The following is a 22,572-nucleotide window of genomic DNA, read 5'->3' on the forward strand; positions in this document are numbered from 1 at the left end:
CTGCTACTACCTATCCCCCATGCTTCAGCATTTCACCACACACTCCATCAATTCCTGTGGTTTTCCCCATTTTAATTTTCTTCATTACTTCACTACTTCTTTGCTACTGATTTCTTCCTGTCTTCTCACCTTCCTCCTTCTCCCAGCCATTCCCCAGCCACTTATACTCGCATTACTTTCATTCTCTATGTTCAGCAGTTCCTTTAAGTATTCTCTCCATCTACTCATTTTTTCTCCCTTCTCCACTGGCAGCCTACCATTTTTATATTACATTCCCCGACATATTTATTTATTACCCTGTCTAACTCTCTTTACCTCTTTCCAGAACATTTTCTTAAATTCCCTCCACTTTACACTCATATTCTTTCCAAATTCCTCATCCACTCTCTTCTGTCTCTTACTAATCTTTTCATCTCTCTCTTCCTCTCTGTATATAACTTACTCTTCCATCTCGCAACTTCCTCCATGCCCCTGCTTCTCATCCACTCACAATATGATTTATCTTTTGTGCCACAGCCTGTCTCACCCCTTCATTCCACCATGCTGTTCCTTGCAACCCTTTTCGTCTACTCCTCACCCCACACGTCACATAACATGCTGCACAGATTTCTTCTGTGAATGTCTTGCATACATCTTCCACGACCCCAGTGTGCACCAGATCATAATACCCTATTGCTCCTGCACTTCTCTCTTATATTGTTTTATTTATTTATTATTTTTTTTTTTTTACATCCTCTTGCTACCTTTCTACATTCCTTGTATGGACTGCTTCCTCCTGTCCTTCCCTTCACCTATTCCTCCATTTCAATTTAACTTTGGCTTTCACCACCACCATATAGTGGTCAGAAAGTCCACTCCCCCAACCTCTGTATAAACCACTGTAAGTAAAAACTTAATACTATCATTTCATAAGTCGATTCCCCTCGTGACAAATGACGACTTTCCTTTTTCACCCATGGTAAATGGCGATTGAATTCCCTTCCTCCAGCGATAGCTTTGGTGTCGTCTTCCCTTCCTTCTGTCGGGGCGGAAGCCTTCATATAGTCTATTTGATTGACCTGTGCAGCTGAGATGTATGGGGCAAGTAGGGTGTGTTTGTTTCGCGGCTGCCGATTGGCCGCCGATGATGTCATTAAAGTAAATGCATTCATGTATTATAGTGCAACGTGCGGACGTAGGTGTGCACCGTGGGACATTATAGTGCAACATGCGGACGTAGGTGTACACCGTGGGCGGATGCAGTGCAACATGCGGACGTGGAAGTACGCCGTGGGTGGATAATTTGTTCATCCATCACTCATCATTTTATAAAACTTTCCAATCAAATTTAATTTTCTTCGATACCAGTAAACTTTTAAAGCCAATTTTGACGTCTTTAGCTTCGGAAATTATTCTATATTTAATCTGGCTCCTTGTATTGAAGGCAATTTGAAAATACAAATATATATATGTTAAAATAAGAAGAGGTGTAGATTTAAATCTTCGACGGAATCAGCAGCCGCTATTCAAACACACCCTACTCGCCCCATACGTCTCAGCTGCACAGGTCAATCAAATAGGGTATAGTACTGCCTCGGTTTTTTATGGTGGAACTGTCTGCGATTTTACTTGCTCTTCACATAATTTTTGCTCTCCCCCAATCCCCCTTTTTTGTTTTTAGTGACTCCAGTAGTGCTCTTTCAGTGTTGGAATCTTTTATTTCCTCTCATCCATTGATTACCCTTCCTCTCTCAGGAGGGACTCGAGGACGGGTATTGATTTCGTTCAGTTTGTATGTTTGTCTGTCTGTCTATCAACAACTTCAAGCGAAAACTACTGGTGCGATTTTGACTAAAATTACAGGGACGATGTGTTATGACTTTTTGATAACCTGATTAAATTTGGGGCCAAATTGAGCCAAGGCCCAGGCTTTAGGCCCCCAAAAATGAAAAAAAAAAAAGTTTCAAAAAATCGTTTTTTAGCCATAACTCCTTTAAAATTCTTCATATCGACATGAAACCAAAACCTAAAGGTCCATCTTTCAAATCTGCATCCTATAACATGCCTCGTCACATCAGTGGTGTCATCCCTCCATTAACAGTAGGGGGGTCAATATCAGGTGGGCTGGGCCTAAAATTTCATAGGCATAAATTTGTCAATTATTACCCAGTTTACTCCAAATTTGATGTGACATCTTTGACTAGATACCCTGTTGTGTTTCCACGTCAGCACGAAAATGACTGCCGGGGATGGGTTGGCTGTGCCTTAGCACCACTTCTAGTTTTATCTGTTTTGGAGTGGCTTTACCTATCGGCCGTCGTGGCCGATGGGTGGGATTTTGTAGGGTCCCGGCCCATGTGGGAGTCTTGAGGAATGAGCAGGCTGATATGCTGGTTAAGGCAGCGGCAGCTTGACCTGCTCCCGTCTTTGGGTCCCTGCCATCTCAGCTTCTCGCTGCATATGATATTCGTCCACATTTTGACAGTCTGGTTTGACACTGTTTGCATGAACACTATGATGCTGTGGAGGCCAACAAGCTGCATACAATCTGTACCAAAAGTGGGCCCCTTCAGATACTGGAGCTTGTCTCGCCGGTGGGAGACTGCCTTATGCCACCTCTGCATTGGCCATGCCTGTTTCTTTCATTCCTACTTGATGGAAGGGGGCCCTCCTCCTGCCAGTGGGGACTCTTGACTCCTTAACTGTCCGACATTTGCTGGTTGAGTGCTCCAGTCTTGGGCATCTATGCCGCCAATATCTTTCTGACCACCGGGCGGAAGATCGCCTGTATTGTCCACAGACCTATACACATAGACCGTGAGCCGCTGGCGTAAGTGTATGCAGCCTTGTGAAGTCAGCGGGTGTGCTGCCGAGGCCATCTCGGTGTGCCGATACCTGGCGCTTTCACTACCTATGGGATGTACGTGGCCCTCATAAAATAATTCTCTGTAGTCATTATTTTTTCAGTTTCACTTACTGTTTATACATCATCAGGAAGCTATAAGCATCACGATAATATTAATGAACAATGAAATGCGAAATATCAATATGTGTTGTAAATATGAATATAAACACAATAACCGAGTGAGCACCAACAATTATTGCATACATATTCATCAATATATGATCATTTTATTGTCATTAGTCTTTCGATTTCCTTTTATATTTATCGATCATCAGTGGAGTAAAAGCATACGGAAGAGAACCATGATAGAAAAAAGAAAAAACAATAATTACATAGCTTAACCTTAAGTGAAAGATTAACTTTTAGAGCGTATCAGAGTTTTCATAACCGGATTTTGTTATATTTGCATATTTGCGTCCGACTTTGGGCTGCACTGCCTGTTCTGAGGTTCAACACCTCTCCTCCTTACACCTCCACATGCCACCACTTCGACGCTAACACCCACTGTCCATACTTAACAGCATTCAGATCCTATAAACTGTCCCCTGCCCCACTCAGGATTCGAACCCGGGTCCCTTGGAACCGTAGACCACCTCTCTGTGCTTTTACTACGTCGGCGGGACTTCAAGTGGGGAGTGGAAAGTCTGATTTGTGATGCCAAGCAAGATGCCTGTAGCTGTTTGAAGCTGTCTCTCTGGCTATCAGCAATTGAGAGGTTTAACTTCAGTGATATTGAAAGAAATCTTTAACAAGAAAAAGCAATGCAGCTACTAGTTCTCAAACAGAAAAGCTATGAAACTATTGGTTCTTAAACAGAATCAACTTTGTAAGTTTTTTTTTTTTTTTTTCGTACAATAGGGCCTGTTATTCTGGCATTCTGTTGTTTGGCAAGGTCATGCAAACGAATTTTACAATAAGCAAACACTAATTCCTTTACGAGGGAAAACGTGTGATTATTATCATGTTCACTGTCCAACTTATGATCATCAAGTGTACCAAAAACACTGCTGCCAATTTCTTTCAGTACGACATAGGCAACAACAGAGGAAAATCTTGAAACACGATACAGTTTCTCGTCATGTCTATGTAGCATTCGTTGAAAGACTTTTTCAGTAGTTTTACAGACATTCACAACACTGTCAGACGGTTTGGTTAGACCACCCATGTCTTTCAGCAACAAAAATGCAGAAGTCTGGTTTTTCTCATTTAGTTCTTTTGATAGCAATGGCGAAAGACATTTTAGACATAAAATTTCCTTCCTTACCATCTTCACAACATAACCAGCAATGTATCCAACTACAGCTTCTTTATACAAGGAAAAATTGTCAAAACTTGGAATATTGGCTTAGTCATGCTCATTCTCAACATGGCATGAGGAATTAAATCATTTTCTTGCAATCATAATGTCCTCTGTTCTATCTTCTACAGCTTTCTTCATTATACTGCTCGTTGTTGCCGAATTTAGCATTTCTGTAAGATCTTGTGGAGATGCATTTCCATTCATGGTGCTTATTTCATGCCTCTTGAGGAGATGCTTATATGTTGAGGCAAATTGTCGTGCTGTAGGGTTGTTACAAAAACCACCAGAAGCTCGGATGGCACAGAAGAAAAGTTCTAGATGGTCTTGTGATAATTTATAAGTCAGAAGGTACTGGAGTGGTTTTGTGTCGATTACATAATGCTGGTACAGTGCCTTCACACTCTTGATCGCAGCCACAAACCCTATAAATCCCGTCCTTTTGGGAGTCTGGCAAATGGGTTGGCCTGCTATGTCCTGCATTGATGCAAGGTACCTGCATGCCTGTTCTAAGAATGACATAGCAGCAGCTTCTGTTTCAGGTTTTAGGGTTGCCTTCATACCTCTTGCAAACTTGCTACGTGAATTCAAGATTTCAAAAAGCTTATCAGCCAGCAACGAGAAGTCAACTGTTCCCTGACAGTGACTGAAATTCGGGAGATGCAATGAATCACGACAGAACACTAAAGCATTAGCAACGCTCGAACTCAATGTCTGTGCAGCAAGAGTCACTTTCATTTTTTGTGCTTGCCATAATAAATGAACATTCTTGAGCTTATTAGCAACATGGAGACCCTGAGCCTTTTGCAACTCATGCAGTTCTTCAATATATTTCCACCTTATAATATTGCCAGATCCATCTCTCAGGAGACCACAAGAGGCAAAAGTGTTGCGCAAAAGCTTCAGCTCGTGGCAGACATCTAGAACATGGACTCTTTCCTCTGGAAACGAGGGATTTGGAAAGCTGGGATTTAAATTCTCTAGATCCATACAAGCTCCAAGAGCGTTTAACATTGTCATATGATATGACGGTCCATCACAAGCTAGGGGAATGAGCTTGACCCCGATATCTGTCAGCATGTGTAAGCATTCACAGATGAGATTTGCTCGTTCACCAGGCAATCCATGGATGAAGAAGTATTCAACGGAGACTTTCCATGATTCATTGACACAGGAAACCATAAAGATCAGAGCTTCAGTAGCTGGAAAAGCTGACTCATTTGTGATGCCAGTGCCAGTATCCACTTAACCAAACTTCCTTTCGCCATCCCATTCAACATGTTTCTTTATTGCCATCTCATCAATCATTAAAGCACAGAGAAGCTCTTTACCCTCTAACTTTGCAGCTTGTATTTTATGTTGTAAAGATACGAAGGCCTCTTTTGTAAATCCTGGTGAACCATCCATCCCCCCATACCACTTCCTTAAAGTGCTCAGGTGAGGAAGACTCAGTCCAAAAGTTTCTCTGAGGTAATTATAGGCTTTAGAAGAATAAAATTGTAAAGTAAGAGCAAATGCCTTCAAAACTGGGTGACATGCTTCACAACTCACACGTTCTTTTGTTTTAACAAGTCTCTTCATGAGTTCGAGGGGTACACCCGATAATGATGACTCTAGATCTTCACAGGAATGGGAGATCAAGTTTTGACTCTGAAGGTTCTTAACTACATCTTTTAATGAAGTCACTTTCTTGTACTGCCGTCTGCTTCTCTGCTGCACAGTCATTATTTTCTTTTTTGTTGATGAAAGTGCATCAACTGTTAAATCGTATTTTCGTTTCAAACTTCGTGGGCTGGAAATATGATATGCGTGATCGGTAGCCACATGCAGCTGAGCAACAGAAATTGTGGGGTCATCAGTAGTGCAAGTGTCAGCAGTTTTCTCAGTGCAACCTGCAGTTGAGGGAGATATTCTCATGGCTGGAGGTTTGCGAGGCTTGAATTTCTGAAAATAGATAATATAATAATATTACTAATATAATAATAATAATAATAATAATAATAATAATAATATATTACTAATACAATAATATTAATAATGAGAGAGAGAGAGAGAGAGAGAGAGAGAGAGAGAGAGACAGACAGACAGACAGAGAGTTATTAAGGCAGTAAGCTAATATTTAGTAATGAATAAGATTTTCCTTTACAGAAACGGTGGTAGGTTGTCATAAAAAGGCTTACATGTATGTAGGCAAGCGTAACGATCATGTCTTCTTACGACTTAAAAAAATGATCATGAAATTTTCGGACCATCATACCAGTTGGTAACTGTAGGATACCATATTGGTAATCGTTCTACTTGCTCGGTTACCATAATAGTGATATCATATGTCTTGATAAGCCAGAGTAGTTTCATGACAGATTTACTGTGTTAGGCTATCTTTAGTATCACAATGATAGTCATGGAGTTCTTAAAGCTATCGTATTTGTAATCATGGTGTTTCTGTGTGTGTGGGCTCGTAATTTCATGGACTTCATATAGGTAATGGTAATTTATTTCATAAACCGTAAAAGTACACCAGTTTCTCATCGACAACGCATGCACAAATTTATTTTCCTTAAAAAAAAAAAAAAGCACTTCATCTTACCTTCTGCAGGTGTTCAGGGAAGTCAAAAATGGTTGGAATACTTCCTGCTCGTAAACGAATGGTTTGGCTAGTCCGGTCAAAGCATGACTCTTGAAAGTGGTCTTCACATATAACTGTTGAGTCTATTGCCATGAAGTAATTTCTCCGGAGTGCAATTTCCCATGCCTTTCGCATACCCGGATCCTTTGGAAACCCGTAGAGCATGAAAGAATGTGCTGTACACTATGTAAAAAGACACAGATGCTGTCAGATATATTTGGCGCAAGTTTTTATTAGAAGCAACTTGACTGTCATGTTATCTCTCTTCATGGTGCACCAAGTAGCCTGTTATAGTCCCCAAATTTGTCACTGTTTGACCAGTCTCCAAGTTACTGCACTGCATACGTATAGCCAAGAATTCTGTATGCTATACGCAGAATCTGTAGCATAATGTTCATAGCAAATATCTTACCGATGGAAGGACACCTTTCCTTTTTCCCCTTTCGCTCCAGAATAGTTGGTGCAGTGTATAGCCGCACAGTGATCTCGGTTCTGAAGAAAAAAAGAAATTAAAACATATTTTTGCATGTTTCATTGGCGGTAGAATCACTTTTGAACCAGTTCAAGGGGACAAGATATATGATCAGTAAGTCACTATACAGTCAGATTTTCCACATAATCATATTACTGTACGTGTTTTCTAAATGAGGAAAGGTGGTGTCAGAACAAAACATTTTTGCAGCCTAATCGTCTTCTCTGCTCTTTCTGTTCTCTTTGTGGGTTAAATAAGTCATAAATTATACTCTTCCACCATCTACATGATGAAGAATAACAAAATATTTCAAGGGCAAATTTCTGTCATCAAGATTCATTAGGATACGTACCTAAAACTGAGGATGAATTATTCTGCTGTGTCGTCTGAGCAATAATGCCTTCGGAACGCGCACGACTGACGCACAGCTGTCCCGCATCGAAGTTAGTTTTCATATACCTCAGTTTCAGCAAAGTAAATATTGATTTTTTTTTTTTCTTGTTGAACCTCTTCCCTATGCTTTTTTGTGAACTGATGATGTAGAATTGATAAAGAGCAGCGAAAGAATGATGATGGCAGAACATTATTGATCGACCATTTCGTTTGAAAAAAGGCACAGTCACACGCTCAAGTAATTTGCTTATATTCTGATTTTCAACACGTAAAAATTTGATATTATGCATTTTCTCTTCGTAATTTCATTCGCAGACTTTCAGCTGCCTGAATAGGCCTATTTATAAACAGCGAGGAAATTGGAAAAAGTAACCACAATAACAACTAAAATAATGACCGTTGTGTATACTTTTTTTTTTTTTATGTGCTCGACTCTGGGCATAGGTTTCACAGCCAGCTCCCGAGGCCCAGTAGTCCTCCTACACACTATACACATCTACATGTCATCTCTTCGGCGCTAACGCCCACCGTCCGTATTGAATACATGCTAGGACTGTCTCATACAGGACTGGTGTATTGGTATTAGAGGGGGTATTTTTATGACATGCCGGAGGGTCTTCTAGTAAAGTCTGCTTTGTATGAAAATCAGATCCTTAAACTGTTCCCTGCCCAATCGGGGATTTGAACCTGGGTCCGGTAGGACCGCAGGACACCTCTCTACCGATTGAGCAACCGCCTCCCCCTAGACGTTTGTTTACTTGCAGTCCGGCATACCAAGATGGTCGCTAGCCAGTTTCCGGTAACGTCACTGAAGATTCTCGGTGCGCGGTTTATGTGTATTGGTCTGTGGTACTGTCTTTCGTCTGTGCGAGGGGGAACCCTGTTGTTTGTGGAGGAGGCCGGGCTGCTTTGCATGATATAGTGTTTTTCACTTCTCTTTATTTGAGTTTCACAGTTGTATTTCTTGTATGATTTCCTTCCTCTTTAGTGTTTTGTTATAGCCCATGTTCTGTTTAGTTACAGTTTGTGTCCGGGGGCATATGACCCTGGCAGTTGTGCCGCCAGTTGTGTTTAAGTCAGTCAGTCAATCAATCAATCAGTCAATCTTGTAGCCTTTCAAAAGTTGATGAATTCACTGCTTCACAGAGACTGTAAAGTCCTGTTAAACTGTCATGAAAAATAACACCTGGTATACTGTGGACAATATGATCACAAATGGCATCAGTGTACAAGTTGCTTCGACCTTATCAGTGCATTATGGTGTCTGAATCCGCGCGACAGGGCAGATACAAGCAGTAGAGTCAGTGAATACACATGTCCTACTGCTGCCAGTTAGCTGTTCAGGTTCCAAGAATTACTTTACTACGACACCAGCGCACACTGTGTCTCTAAGCACTTCCACTTCTTGGTCCTCTATGAATCCTTGGACAACATTCAGGTCTTCCCCAGTAGAGCTTAAACCAATAATTATGAGAGGGAGTTTCTCACCCGAAGGTGAAGTGACAGGATGACTAGTGCTCTACACATGCTCCAGCTTTATCGTCTATCCCCTCCGGATCGTGAGACTTCTGTGGCATCCTTGGGACCCAGCTGTACACTTTGCAGTCTTTATCAATATGACCGGTGCGTGAACATAAGCAACGTCTTTCTGGTTTCGAGAGAGGCTTTGATTGCTTGCGTGGATATGGGTTTTCCGATGTGCTTGAAGCTCCTTCTTGTTTGACCTTAAATTGCTTCATCTGCCTCCACACTGGCGCACCATGTGCAGAAAGTTATTGTTTTGTCAAACCATTTCCTTCAGTGATTTAGGTGTACGTTCCTTCAGAAATACTCTCAGATCTTAGTAAGATTTTCTTAGGAATTGTTTTCTGAGCATTATATCCTGTAAATTTTCATATGTCCTTCTGATCCCAGACATTTCAATCCACCTTTCAAAATATCTGGTTATTCTAGTATAAACCTGGTTCGCTGTTTCACATTTTTCAGGGTAGGTTTCACGAAATTATTGGCAATATCCTTCCTCCGTTGGCATGTATCTTTGTAAAAGCGCCTTTTTCACTTTGTCATAATCTTCAGTACAGTTAGTGAAGAAACATACGTATGCTTGTAGTGTCTTTCCTGCTGATAATGAACTCAAGTAAGGTGCTCAGATATCTTTTTCCCATTTTTGTGTTTGAACATGTCCTTCAAATTTTTCTGTATAAGAGTAGGCATCTGTGTCATCGGCACTGTCATCAAATATAAGAAGTTATATCTCGAAAGCACAGAACATCTGCAGAAGTAACTGTTCCTTGTTGCTTAATATTTTTTTAAGTGCAAAGAAGAAGGAAGCAAAGGCCAGGAGTCCGCAAACCGTTCCCTCCAAGAAAAAACAAAAACAATACAACAGAGAGTTAAATTCAAGATCCGTTCATTTCGAGACGTCTGGACACCTGCGTCTGAAAGACTGGGGATCATGGGAAGTAGAAAGTACAGACAGAGACAGTTCCAGAGATGACCTGTTGCATACATGAAGGACAGGTAGTAACGGTTAACTCTTGCATTAGAGATTTGGGCAGAAAAGGGATGAGAGATTGTTGCTAGACCTGTGATACGCGCCCGTCGTAGTGGTGGTGGGATGCAAGCAGACAGTTCAGAGGAGCAGTGACCATTGAAGTAGCGATAGAAAAGAAATAAAGATGCAACAGTGACACAAAGAGACAGAAGTTGAAGGGAGCCAGTAAGAGAAGGAGAGTTAATTGGACAAAAAGCCTTTGACTCCGCCATGTTGAGAAAAGCCGTGTGTGGGGAGCCTCTCTACAGATGAGAGTTGTACTCTGCTCAGAGGCGAATAAAACCCGTGTATGAAGTCAACAACTGTGCACGGGTAAAGAAGATATGAAGTAGGTTTAGCAAACCTAATTTCCTGGAGGCAGTTTTTGCAAAAGATGTAATATGATCTCTCCAAGATAAATCCCGAGAGAAAGAAACCTCAAGTATGTTTAAAGGTGATGTAGAATTGAGCTGGATATTATTGAGCATTAGCGGGCACCCCTGTGGAAGATTTTTTGGGGTTGATAGGTGTAAGAACTGAGTTTTTGACACATTATAAACAATAATATTAGTTTTACCCCAATCAGAGATACGAGCCAAGTCAGACATTAGGTGTGCTTCGCCGGCACAGTTTCTAATTCCTTTTCTTTACGCGCTAACTGAGCTTGTAGTTCTTTTTCTCGGAATTCTGCTTTCACCTTTTTATAATCTCGTTTCACCTTTTCATCTTCTCATTTCACCTTTTCACCTTCTCGTTTTGCCTTTCTCTCTTTCCCCCTCTCTTCTGTGTCTTTCAGCTTGAAATAATTCCTTCTCAGAATTACATAGTTCCCCTCCTCCTAACCAAGTTTTGTCCCAGTTTAACATAGCCATTCATTAATTCGTATTCACTCATATTTGCCAAGTGAAGAAAGAAAGCAAATTAAGGAAATAACCACAATAAATCACAAACCAGCGAGGTCCTTCACATAAGTTATAGCATTTGATCCCCAGTTTGGGCACCATTTTTGTCATATTTTCCCGGGATACTAGAGTTTTAAGATGAAGGAAACATTCTTAGTATAATAGGAAAAGTGTATGGTAGGATACTTATAGACAGAGTTAGAGAAAGAACAGAGAAATTAGTTGGAGAAGAACAGGGAGGCTTTAGGAAGGGAAGAGGTTGTGTAGATCAGATATTCATTCTTAGATCTTTAGTGGAAAAGTTTCTAGAGAAGGGAAAGAAGTTGTATGCGGCTTTCATGGATTTGGAGAAAGCATATGACAGGGTGGATAGACTAGGATTGTGGAAAGTGTTAAGAATATATGGAATAGATGGGAAGTTGTTGAATGCTGTGAAGAGTATGAACGATGGTGCGAAGGCTGCAGTGCGTGTGGATGGTGAACTAAGTGAATTTTTCTCTTTGAAAGTTGGGTTGAAACAGGGATGTGTCATGTCTCCATGGTTGTTCAATCTGTACATGGATGGGGTAATATAAGAGGTACAAGGTAGGGTAGTGGATGTTGGAGTGGCCCTGGCGAGAGAGGATAGTGTTTGGAAACTCCCTGTACTGTTGTTTGCAGATGATACCGTGTTGTTGAGTGAAGACGAAGGGGAGCTGCAAGGCTTGGTGGATGACTTTGAGAGAGTGTGTAAGGAACGGAATCTAAAGGTGAATGTAGGGAAGAGTAAAGTGATGGTCTTTGAGAGAGGTGAAGTCAGTGAATGTACAGCGAGGTTGGATGGTGAGGAATTGGAAAATGTGAGTACGTTTAAGTACTTGGGTAGTGTGATGAGTAAGGATGGAGGTTTGGAGGGTGAAGTGCTTGAAAGGGTACAGCAGGGAAGAAAGGTTGCTGGTTCTTTGAAAGCAGTGATAAGAAACAGGGAAGTGAGCATGGAAGTGAAAAAGTTACTACATGACGGTATTGTGATACCAACTCTAACGTACGGAAGTGAAGCTTGGACGTTGTTAGAAGGACACAAGTCAAGAGTGAGAGCCGTGGAAATTAGTTATTTAAGAGGAGCCTGTGGAGTCACATGGAGAGACAGGCTGACGAATGAGGATATAAAGGAGCGTTGTGGTGTGGATGTGGATGTGATAGGAAGCGTTATGAGGAACACACTGAGGTGGTTTGGCCATGTGGAGAGGATGGAGGGTCAAAGACTGACGAAGAGAGTGTATGTGAGTGAGGTGGAGGGGGAAAGAGGGAGGGGGAGGCCGAGGATGAGATGGAGAGATGGGGTGGAGAGGTATATGAGAGAGGGGGGTGTGAGTTGGGAGCAGGGGAGTGAAATGGCGGGGGACATGGCGACTTGGAGGCGATTTGTTTATGGCCACCCCAAACGGGATTGAGGCGTCTGGCAATAGATAGATAGATAGAAACCTTCGAGCAGTGATTTGTCTTTCTTCACTTATATATGTAGGCTACAGGTTGTATTTAAATATGTACAGTTCGAGATATGTATACAGCAGTTAGTCGAGACAGTGGCTGCACAACAAGGTCAGTGAAATCTGTCATCAACAGCCACAAGGTACAGAACCCACACAACAAGTTTCCAAGGTGCTGCGGTTTCCTACCAAGACCTTCCGCCAACCCCTTGCCTCTCACCTCTCCAAATCAACTCATCTAGGCAACATGCGTATCACTTGGGTATATGGTGATTCATCCCTGATCCTAGATCACAAAATGCCAAATTAATAAATGAACCCAACATAACGCAAGTCATGTCTACTTCCAGAGAATCTAGAATTAATACTAAATAGATAACATTAACATGAAATTTGAAACCTCGAATCGACGAGTCTGATGGAATCATTAACACCAAACAATAACATACGTCTAATGAACAACCATCCTAGACTTGAAGGGCTACACGAAAAAACTATGTGTGTGCATGAAGGAAATCTGAAACTGAATATAGCAAAGTGCAAGGTGTAAAGTAATTAGCTTTGAGAATAATTAAGTTACCAAGTATGCAGTGAGGTTGAATAGTCGGAAAATAAAGGAAGCGAGCATTTTCACGTTTCTGTGTAGTGTGATAAGCAAAAATAGAGTAGAAAATGAAAAGGTAACGTAGGGAAGGGGGTGTTGGAGTTTCACTGAAGGCTACGAGAAGAAAGAAGGCCAGCAGAGAAGCAACGAAATCATTATGTAATACCCTCACTGAATTACAGAAATGAAGTTTGGATCCAGCCGGAAGGACGCAGGAGAGAATGGTGTGACTGGAGTAACTGATATGAGCGTCAAAGTGACAGACAAATAAACGAGTTCAGGAGTGACATGGTGTTAATTCAGATGTGCTGGAAAGTCTCGGTTGGGGTACAATTGGTTTGGCCATTTGTATCGATTTGAAAAAAATGATTGATTGGAAGTGTACTTGTTAATGAGGAGGGAAAAGATAATGAGAGACGGACCGAAATTGAGGTGGAGGGACTTGTTGGAGAGATAGTAAGAGTGGTGCGTGATGTAGGAATGGCAGCCTGAAGATAAAGGAAAGGGCGACGTGGAGGCAATTTGTTGATGGCTATCCCTTCCAGAATTAAGGTGTTTGATTATAGACTGATAAATTAAAGAAAATGTGTACAATTATCACAGAATTTGGATACAGATAATGGAATAATGATAGCAAAATGATGCCCCTGTAAATACTGGCAGTTTGTTTTTGGTATTCATAGCACAAGCAAATCTGGGTTGGAAAAATATATTTAGAAATAAAGAAAAGAATATAGAACCGGACGAAAATACAGTATCTTCGGAGTATCCAGTGAAATACACAGTGCATTCATCTATTCAGCTCTCAGGCTTCCAACACTGTAAGTACCATCCCACAAGGGATGACGACGAAGTATTCCAACCATTCCTCACCATCTTCAGTTTCTCTCACTCTAGTTGAATCACCTATGTAATAGTTTCAAGAAGTGATAACAGAGTTTTAAATATTTTCAGCTACTGTGTATTGCAGGTCATTCAATGAAAAATGAGTGAATGTGAAATAAAAATTCGTTACCTTAATCACTTCAAGTCAGTGGATAAAATATATGATTTTTTCATGCTCAGAATTATGCAAAATGAACGCGGTAATGATATATTAGAAGTTAACGCTGTAACTAATGCTTTCCGAGGCTGAATATACATTACCCCAAGCAGCATTCAATAGGGCTCCTAAAGTATAAATCCTAGGTTTTCTTGCATAAACTGCCCAGTTTTGAAGGCCTCTCGAGGAAAATATTTGATGGATGCAGTAGTTTCGTTCATCTGCAAATGCTGTGGTCAAGATATAACAACCATGAAGATGTCACAATGATGAAAAGATTATGTTAATAAAAAAAAAAAAAAAAAACAGTCTTCTACGAGGTAGCAGTAGACTTGTTTGTCTCAGTTATAATTATCATAATTTTCATCCTAGTCCCTATAGACTGGAATTACATAAATTTTCATTTAAAAATGTATATCATAGTTTACTTTTTCCACTTAAACTCAGCCGTAAAGAGGACCTAAATATAAATTTGCAAATCTTTACACTGCAAGAGTGTTTATTGATAAACTTATTCTGTTTGAGCAATCCTGTTAAGCCTGCTGAACTCAAAATACTGGTCTAGAATATTTGAACTCAAAAATTTGCATGTGAACCTCTGCTTTCTACTACCCTTGCAAGTCGTTTAGGCACTGAACCTATTGAACTAGGACAAATGTTAGGTGTTCTCCAAAGAGCACCGAGTTTTGGCAAATTTTCAGGGTGGGAAAGGAGGTCCGGATGATGATGATGATGATGATGATGATGATGATTCAAGGTTTCCTCCTTCATGGTATTTTAATTACTTATACTAAGTTTAATTGGCTTATACTAAGTTTAATTGAAATTTCTCTTACTGGAAAACGGGCTATATGCAGTGTAATAACTTCTTGTCATTGAGCAACAGTTGTCTCCATTTGTACTTGTTGATGAGTCATTCGAATTAATTAGCCTACTAACTTACGAGTACATTGCTTTCCTTGTTTTCGCTGATGTCCATTAAGAGAAAGAAAACTGAACTACATGACGTCTAATTGTTCCTTGTGTTCTAAGGCATAGGGTTTTATCAACAATAATGGTTGATTGACATTAAGTTATAAGCCTTTTATTTTCAATCTGATGCTGTTTAAGAATTCTAATTTGTTACCATCGTACATTTAAACTCAGCAGATAATTCCTGACTGTCCTTAAGCTATAGCTGTAAAATTTCAAGTAGTTCCGTTTGAGGATTCCCTAAGACCGTTGCTAACTAATACTTCCTAATTATTATTTTTTTTTTATCCTCACCACCAGGTACACTTAGCGGTTTGGCCAACGGGTTTGCAAACGTGGTATCCTTCATTGTTCCTCTCGTTGTCGGGGCTCTTACACAGAACCAGGTCAGTCTCTTTAACCCATATATGTACCGGCCAGTCTTTCCAAAGCATGCGTGTCTGTTCAGACCAGTTATCTAAAGCCCGATGTTTGTACTGGTCAGTGTCTCTAACGTCCACATTGTACTAAGATCAGTCTTTCTTAAGTTTATATGTTTATGTTAGTATCTGTAAATACATCAGACGTTTAGATTAGTATCTCACAAACCCACATGTTTGCATAGATCAGGCTCTCAAAACCCTTATGTTTGTTTTCGTCAGTCCCAGATGTTTGGTCAGTGAAGATGCTTCTTGCAGTCAGTCTTTCTACACATTATTCTTTTTCTTTATGTCACCCTTTCTAAACTGCACATGTTTAGCCGAAAGTTTTACAGCCTCTTGTATTCTATTTGCTATGACTGTCACATGCATCACTTTAAATAAACGTCCCTTCCTCATTCGTACTTTCCCAGCATATGAAGAGGTAATTCTGAGTGCTCCCTCTTTCACTGAGGAAATCTTTTATGGTGTGCTACGTATGCAACAATTACAATAATTTGAGTGTAACATATTAACTCACTATAGTAATAATATGAAACAATTTCATAGCTCTTATTGTTTCTGGTTAATAATATGTGCCGTGCAACAAGAGCGGGTCAAGGTGAGAACTAGATGGGAGCCTGGTGGGGTTGGAGTGGCTGGTGTTACGTCTGGCTCAGGGCGCTGCACGTTGAGGTCGTCAAAATGACATCAGTAAACTAAATAATAATGGTAAACATTGAGATATCGAAAATATAACAATGCAGTACACGGTAATGTCATAGTTTAGCTATATAACATCTATTTATTAACCAATCATCATACTTTTCCCTTCCCATTTAAGATCGTAGGACCCAGAGGTTGGTTTCTCATTCCAGACATTCAAGGTTAAGTGACTATACTCAGTTTTTTTTTTTTATCAAGGCGAAGATGCACTTGAAAGATTGGTGATTATAGGCTGAATGCAACATTACTTCGTAATCTAGCATTATTAACTGACAACAAATATCTGAGGGGGAAATTTGGGTTAGTAAATATTTTTTGGACATGTTGCATTCAGCCAATCATCATCAACCTGTCAAGTGCATCTTCGCCCCAATAAAAAAAAAAAAAACGGAGTATAGTCGCTCGCCTCTGTAGTCGTTTGTGAGCAGGAAATCCCATCCATCCTTCAAATGTAAACTCTCTTGGGCCACATCTTGTTCAAGAGCGCCTTAACTCACCAGACTACCAGGCAACCGTTTGGTTATATAGTTGCCTTTTAAATTAATAAATAATTTCCTAGCATACAAGAACCCATTTAGCTAATAACTTTGTGAGTTCCAAAAGTAGCACTGAATTAAGACAGTGAGATTCTTTGCACTTTATTTCAGTCTTTTAGTTGGTTGATGGAAATTTGTTCTTCTGACCGTTTTTCATGTTTCCATCGTTTTTGTTATTCATTTACATTCAGAATCCTTGCTTTAGCATTTATGCGCGCCAAAATCAACGGAATCGATCGAAATACTTAACCTAACCTAACCTCGAACAGTTCGGATAAATATGAGATTCCAGCCGAGTTTCATGATTTGAAAGCTTTGTTCCCCCCTCCCCTCTAAAAAAGAAAAAAAAAAAATTAACCGTCCAGACTCCATGTAACCTATCGCTGAAAGTCACTCTGCACCTCCCATGCACTTACCAGTGAGGACCTAGCATAACTGTAAATGCCGTTGCAGCCTTCCGTAGGAAAAAGGTGGAGTTTCAGCTTCTTCAGCGAGCTCGACACGTCCTGGGACTCAGGATGTACTCATGAAACAGGGACCTTTTGAAATGGGCTTCTCGGTCGGGCCGGTGTAGCGTTATGATCTGTCCCCCTGTCCGCCCCCTACGGCGCATGCGTGGGAGTTGCCAGAGGCCGCCACAAATATGCCATTTGTCCTCTGATCTCTGTAGGGGTAACATGATCGGAGCCTCTCGCCCTTTGTTTACAAACGGCAAATGGTCATCCCGGCGTCTCATATCATTCGTCTCAAAGCTTTCTCGGGTAGTTTTCGCCCTTAAATTAAATTAGGTTAGGCGGAAAGCAGTAAAAATACGAATTTCTAATGTATGAATGAGTTAAGTTGGATAAACATAGTTATAATTAATCATATGGGGACGAGTTATCTAATCTGTTAGGCGTGAGGATTGCCTTAGCTTTGAATCTTTACAGGAATGAGTCAAGCTCGTATTGTCCCGTGTATTAAACCGTTTTTATCATACATATCCTTGAAATTATAAATAGTTTTGGCACACACTACCTCATTCGGTTGTGCATTCCACTGATCAATTGTCCTATTAGGGAAACTGAATTTCCTTACATCTTTATCACCTCTCTTTTTATGCTGTATTTTGCAATGTCCTCTTGCTGATGCTTCACACATATGATATATATTCATTTATGTCTATTTTCTGTTCCCCTGATATGCATTTATATAGCATAATCATGTCTCCTCCTCTCCTGCAGCGTTGGTAAATTCAATCTTTCCAGTCTTTCTCAGTAACTTAAATCCCTTAAGCTTGGTACCCATCTTGTAGTGGCCCGTTGTACTTTTTCAATCTTATCTGTTTTTTTAGATGAGGATTCCAGACTACTGTGATGCATACTCCAGAGTTGGTCTGATGAATATCTTCCTCAGCATATCTTCATTTATATATGTGAATGCTATTCTCATATTAGCAAGCAATGTATACATGTTTCGTACCTTCTCACTGATGTGATCATCAGGAGATAGTCTGTTACTGATAATTACTCCTAGGTCCTTCTCCTTTTCTGATATGTGTAGGGTTGATCTTCCTATCTTATAATACCAATCTGGTCTTTTCTCACTTTTACCAAATTTTATTACATGACACTTGTCCACATTAAATTCCATTTGCCATTTATTGCTCCATTCATGAAGCTTGTTCAATTCCTCTTGCAGCTCTTTGCAAGAATCTATTTTAGTAATTTTCCTTTGAATTTTTGCATCATCTGCAAACATATTAGATAGCTTCCATTTCCAATATTACTATCTATGTCATTTATATATACTAAAAACATAATATACTAAAAACATAACTGAGCCCTGTGGAACTCCGCTGGTCACTTCCCTCCATGATGAGTAATTTCCCCTTAATATTGTTCTCATTTCCCTTTTTCTGAGAAAATCCTGCATCCAACAGTGGAGATTGCCTTGGATACCTCCTTGATGGTACAGTTTCCATAAAAGTCTTTGGTGCGGTACTCTGTCAAATGCTTTCTTAAAATCTAAATAGATACTGTCCACCCATCCTTCTCTTTTCTGTAATGTTTCTCTAACTTTGTCATAATTGCTTAGAAGATTAGTAACACATGATTTTCCCTTCCTAAACCCGAACTGCCTCTCTTTTATCATACCATGTTCTAGATGTTTTACCCAAACTTCCCTTATCAGCTTTTCTAGTATCTTACAACACTGGTCAGTGATACGAGTACTGGTCTGTAGCTGAGTAGTTCTCATTGTGTTAAATTTGACTAGTGTACAGGTATTTGTAGACCTCACAGGTGGGTAAGAGGGATGAGTAAAGGACTTATGAATGGAATGGAATGAAATGGAATGGAATAATTAAAAAAAAAAAAAAAAAAGGAAAGCCAGCACCAAGCCACTCAGTGACTAAGTTTCCCCCTGGGGAGGGGGGGGGGATAGAATACCTCCTCAGTATCCCTGCTTGTCGTAAAAACCGTCTAAAAGGGACACTTTAATCTTCATCCTTCCTCTTTTCCCCCTCTGCTTCTTGTACTTCATCTGTCCCACCTCTCTGCCTTATAAATTCACTTTAATACCCACCCAACTCCTATTGTAGTGCCATATAGTCATTGAGTGGCTTGGTGCTCGCTTTCCTTTCTTTCTTTCTTTTTTTTTTTTTTTTAATAATCCATTCCATTCAATGACTAAGTTATATGGCACTAACTTGGCTGGGTATTGAAAATATATGGCAGAGGTGGAACAGATAAAGTACAAGAAGCAGAGGGGGAAAAGGGGAAGGATTTTTAGTCGGCTTTTACGACAAGCAGGGATACTGAGGAAGTATTCTATCCCCCCCTCCCCGAGGGGAAAGGATTCGTGAGATAACCGTGACTGAGAGCTGGCTTAGTTTCCATTGATAGTACCCCTCTGGGGAGGGGGGACAGAATACTTCCTCAGTATCCCTGCTTGTGGCAAAAGGGGCACTTTAATCTCCATCCTTCCCCTCTTCCCACTCTGCTCCTGTACTTTATCTGTCTTACCTCTCTGCCTTACATTTTCACTTTAATACCCACCAAACCCTCTTCCATTATAGTGCCATGTAGTCATTGTTTTAGCTTGGTACTGGCGCTTATTATTCACCTCCTTTTGTACTTCATGTGTCTTATCTCTCAGCCTTATATTTTCACTTTAATAACCACCCAACCCCCTTCCACCTCAGTGCCATATTTTCATTGGTTTGGTGCTAACTTTTGCTTTTTTTTTTTTTTAATTACTGTATTCAATGCATTTCCATTGATAGCACAGTATATAAATATATCCTGTGCTACTGGACACGACAGGGTTTATGTTACTGCACATGTGTGCAGATTTAAATAAACGATTGGTGATAAAATATGCCAATCAGTGATGTGCAGTAATGTAGCCTACCCAATGTGCTGAATAACCTAACTTAGGATTTTTTTTTTATTTCCCATAACAACTAGTATCTGAAGTGATCTCAGTAACGTAACTGATAAGGGTTTTTACTTTATCATTATCCATTGAATCAGTAGCAGTGCTGTAACAGTGTGAACAGGAAACTTCACTAAGCATACCCTACTCGAGATGTAAGATTTCTCAAACTAAAGGGATTGGATTGGATAATTGGAAAAAAAAAAAGGAAAAGGAAAAGCCAGCACCAAGCCACTTATTGACTCTATGGCATTTAAAAGGAGTTGGGTGGGTATTAAAGTGAATATATAACGCAGAGAGGAAGCTATCTAAGTATGTTTGCCGACGATGCAAAAATTCAAAAGAAAATTACTAACATAGATTCTTGCAAAGAGCTGCAAGAGGAATTGAACAAGCTTCGTGAATGGAGCAATAAATGGCAAATGGAATTTAATGTGGACAAGTGTCATGTAATAAAATTTGGTAAAAGTGAGAAAAGACCAGATTGGTATTATAAGATAGGAAGATCAACCCTACACATATCAGAAAAGGAGAAGGACCTAGGAGTAATTATCAGTAACAGACTATCTCCTGATGATCACATCAGTGAGAAGGTACGAAACATGTATACATTGCTTGCTAATATGAGAATAGCATTCACATATATAAATGAAGATATGCTGAGGAAGATATTCATCAGACCAACTCTGGTGTATGCATCACAGTAGTCTGGAATCCTCATCTCAAAAAACAGATAAGATTGAAAAAGTACAACGGGCCACTACAAGATGGGTACCAAGCTTAAGGGATTTAAGTTACTGAGAAAGACTGGAAAGATTGAATTTACCAACGCTGTAGGAGAGGAGGAGACATGATTATGCTATATAAATGCATATCAGGGGAACAGAAAATAGACATAAATGAATATATATCATATGTGTGAAGCATCAGCAAGAGGACATTGCAAAATACAGCATAAAAAGAGAGGTGACAAAGATGTAAGGAAATTCAGTTTCCCTAATAGGACAATTGATCAGTGGAATGCACAACCGAATGAGGTAGTGTGTGCCAAAACTATTTATAATTTCAAGGATATGTATGATAAAAATGGTTTAATACACGGGACAGTACGAGCTTGACTCATTCCTGTAAAGATTCAAAGCTAAGGCAATCCTCACGCCTAACAGATTAGATAACTCGTCCCCAGATGATTAATTATAACTATGTTTATCCAACCTAACTCATTCATACCTTAGAAATTCGAATTTTTACTGCTTTCCGCCTAATCTAATTTAATTTAAGGGCAGAAACTACCCGAGAAAGCTTTGAGACGAATGATATGAGACGCCGGAATGACCATTTGCCGTTTGTAAACAAAGGGCGAGAGGCTCCGATCATGTTACCCCTACAGAGATCAGAGGACAAATGGCATATTTGTGGCGGCCTCTGGCAACTCCCGCGCATGCGCCGTAGGGGGCGGACAGGGGGACAGATCATAACGCTACACCGGGTCGAACGAGGTCGATAATCGACCGTCCGTCATTGATTAATTTCAAGCTGCGTGTGTAGGTTAAGGTCCGTCATTGGTTAAACTTGAAGTGTGCACATGAGGGATAACCCTACATCAGGTCAGCATTAATCAGGTCGGGTCTAGTATTTCCAGGAAGACCGTCAGGCGGCAGTACCATTGGAGCGCATAATTTTCAAGCCGTCGCACGGTGAAAGTTGTGTGTGTTCCGACGAAACTGAAACCACCGTAAGGGCCCATTTGCGACAGAAGCACCACAGAAAAGATCCCCCGACTTTGAGCACGCAGAGTAGTAAAACCCAGTGAAAAAAACGTCGGCCGTGACTGAACTAAATGGCACCCACCAAGAGAGGATTGTCTGCGCTACAACATGACACAGTACCAAAAAAAATAAGGCATATTAAGTAAATTATAGTATTTGAGTTTTATATTATTTAGACTAGTCGTAGTGGTGTCCAATTCCACGTGCTTGTGCTATGAATACCAAAAACAAACTGCCAGTATTTACAGGGACATCATTTTGCTATCATTATTCCAGTATCTGTATCCAAATTCTGTGATAATTGTACACATTTCCTTTAATTTCAACTTGGAAGATAATAATTAACAATTAGTTACAGTATTTTATTACTTTTTAGTTTACAATGACAAACTAATTTAAGATGGTAAAACTAAAATCTTTAACTTTTTGCATTCTCGAATGCTCCCTTTTGTATTGAAAGTTCCATTATTGATTAGTTCTTTTGCCTGTGACTGACGGGAGCATGTGGAATTGCGCAGAAAGACCGACAGAC

At 40.2% G+C, this 22,572-nt stretch overlaps 1 protein-coding gene across 1 annotated transcript in view; it reads left to right on the forward strand.

Annotated features, from left to right (window-relative positions):
* LOC145414439 (sialin-like) overlaps positions 1-22,572 on the forward strand; it is a 584,044-nt gene that overhangs the window by 514,155 nt on the left and 47,317 nt on the right. The window contains exon 11 of the mRNA XM_080283992.1: positions 15,495-15,580. Within this exon, the coding sequence (XP_080140118.1) occupies positions 15,495-15,580 (86 nt within the window). The remainder of the gene's footprint in view (positions 1-15,494; positions 15,581-22,572) is intronic.

The sequence above is a fragment of the Coenobita brevimanus genome, chromosome 99, assembly GCF_032717465.1.
Source record: "Coenobita brevimanus isolate Jiangsu-jjx chromosome 99, ASM3271746v2, whole genome shotgun sequence".
NCBI classification, from domain to species: domain Eukaryota; kingdom Metazoa; phylum Arthropoda; class Malacostraca; order Decapoda; family Coenobitidae; genus Coenobita; species Coenobita brevimanus.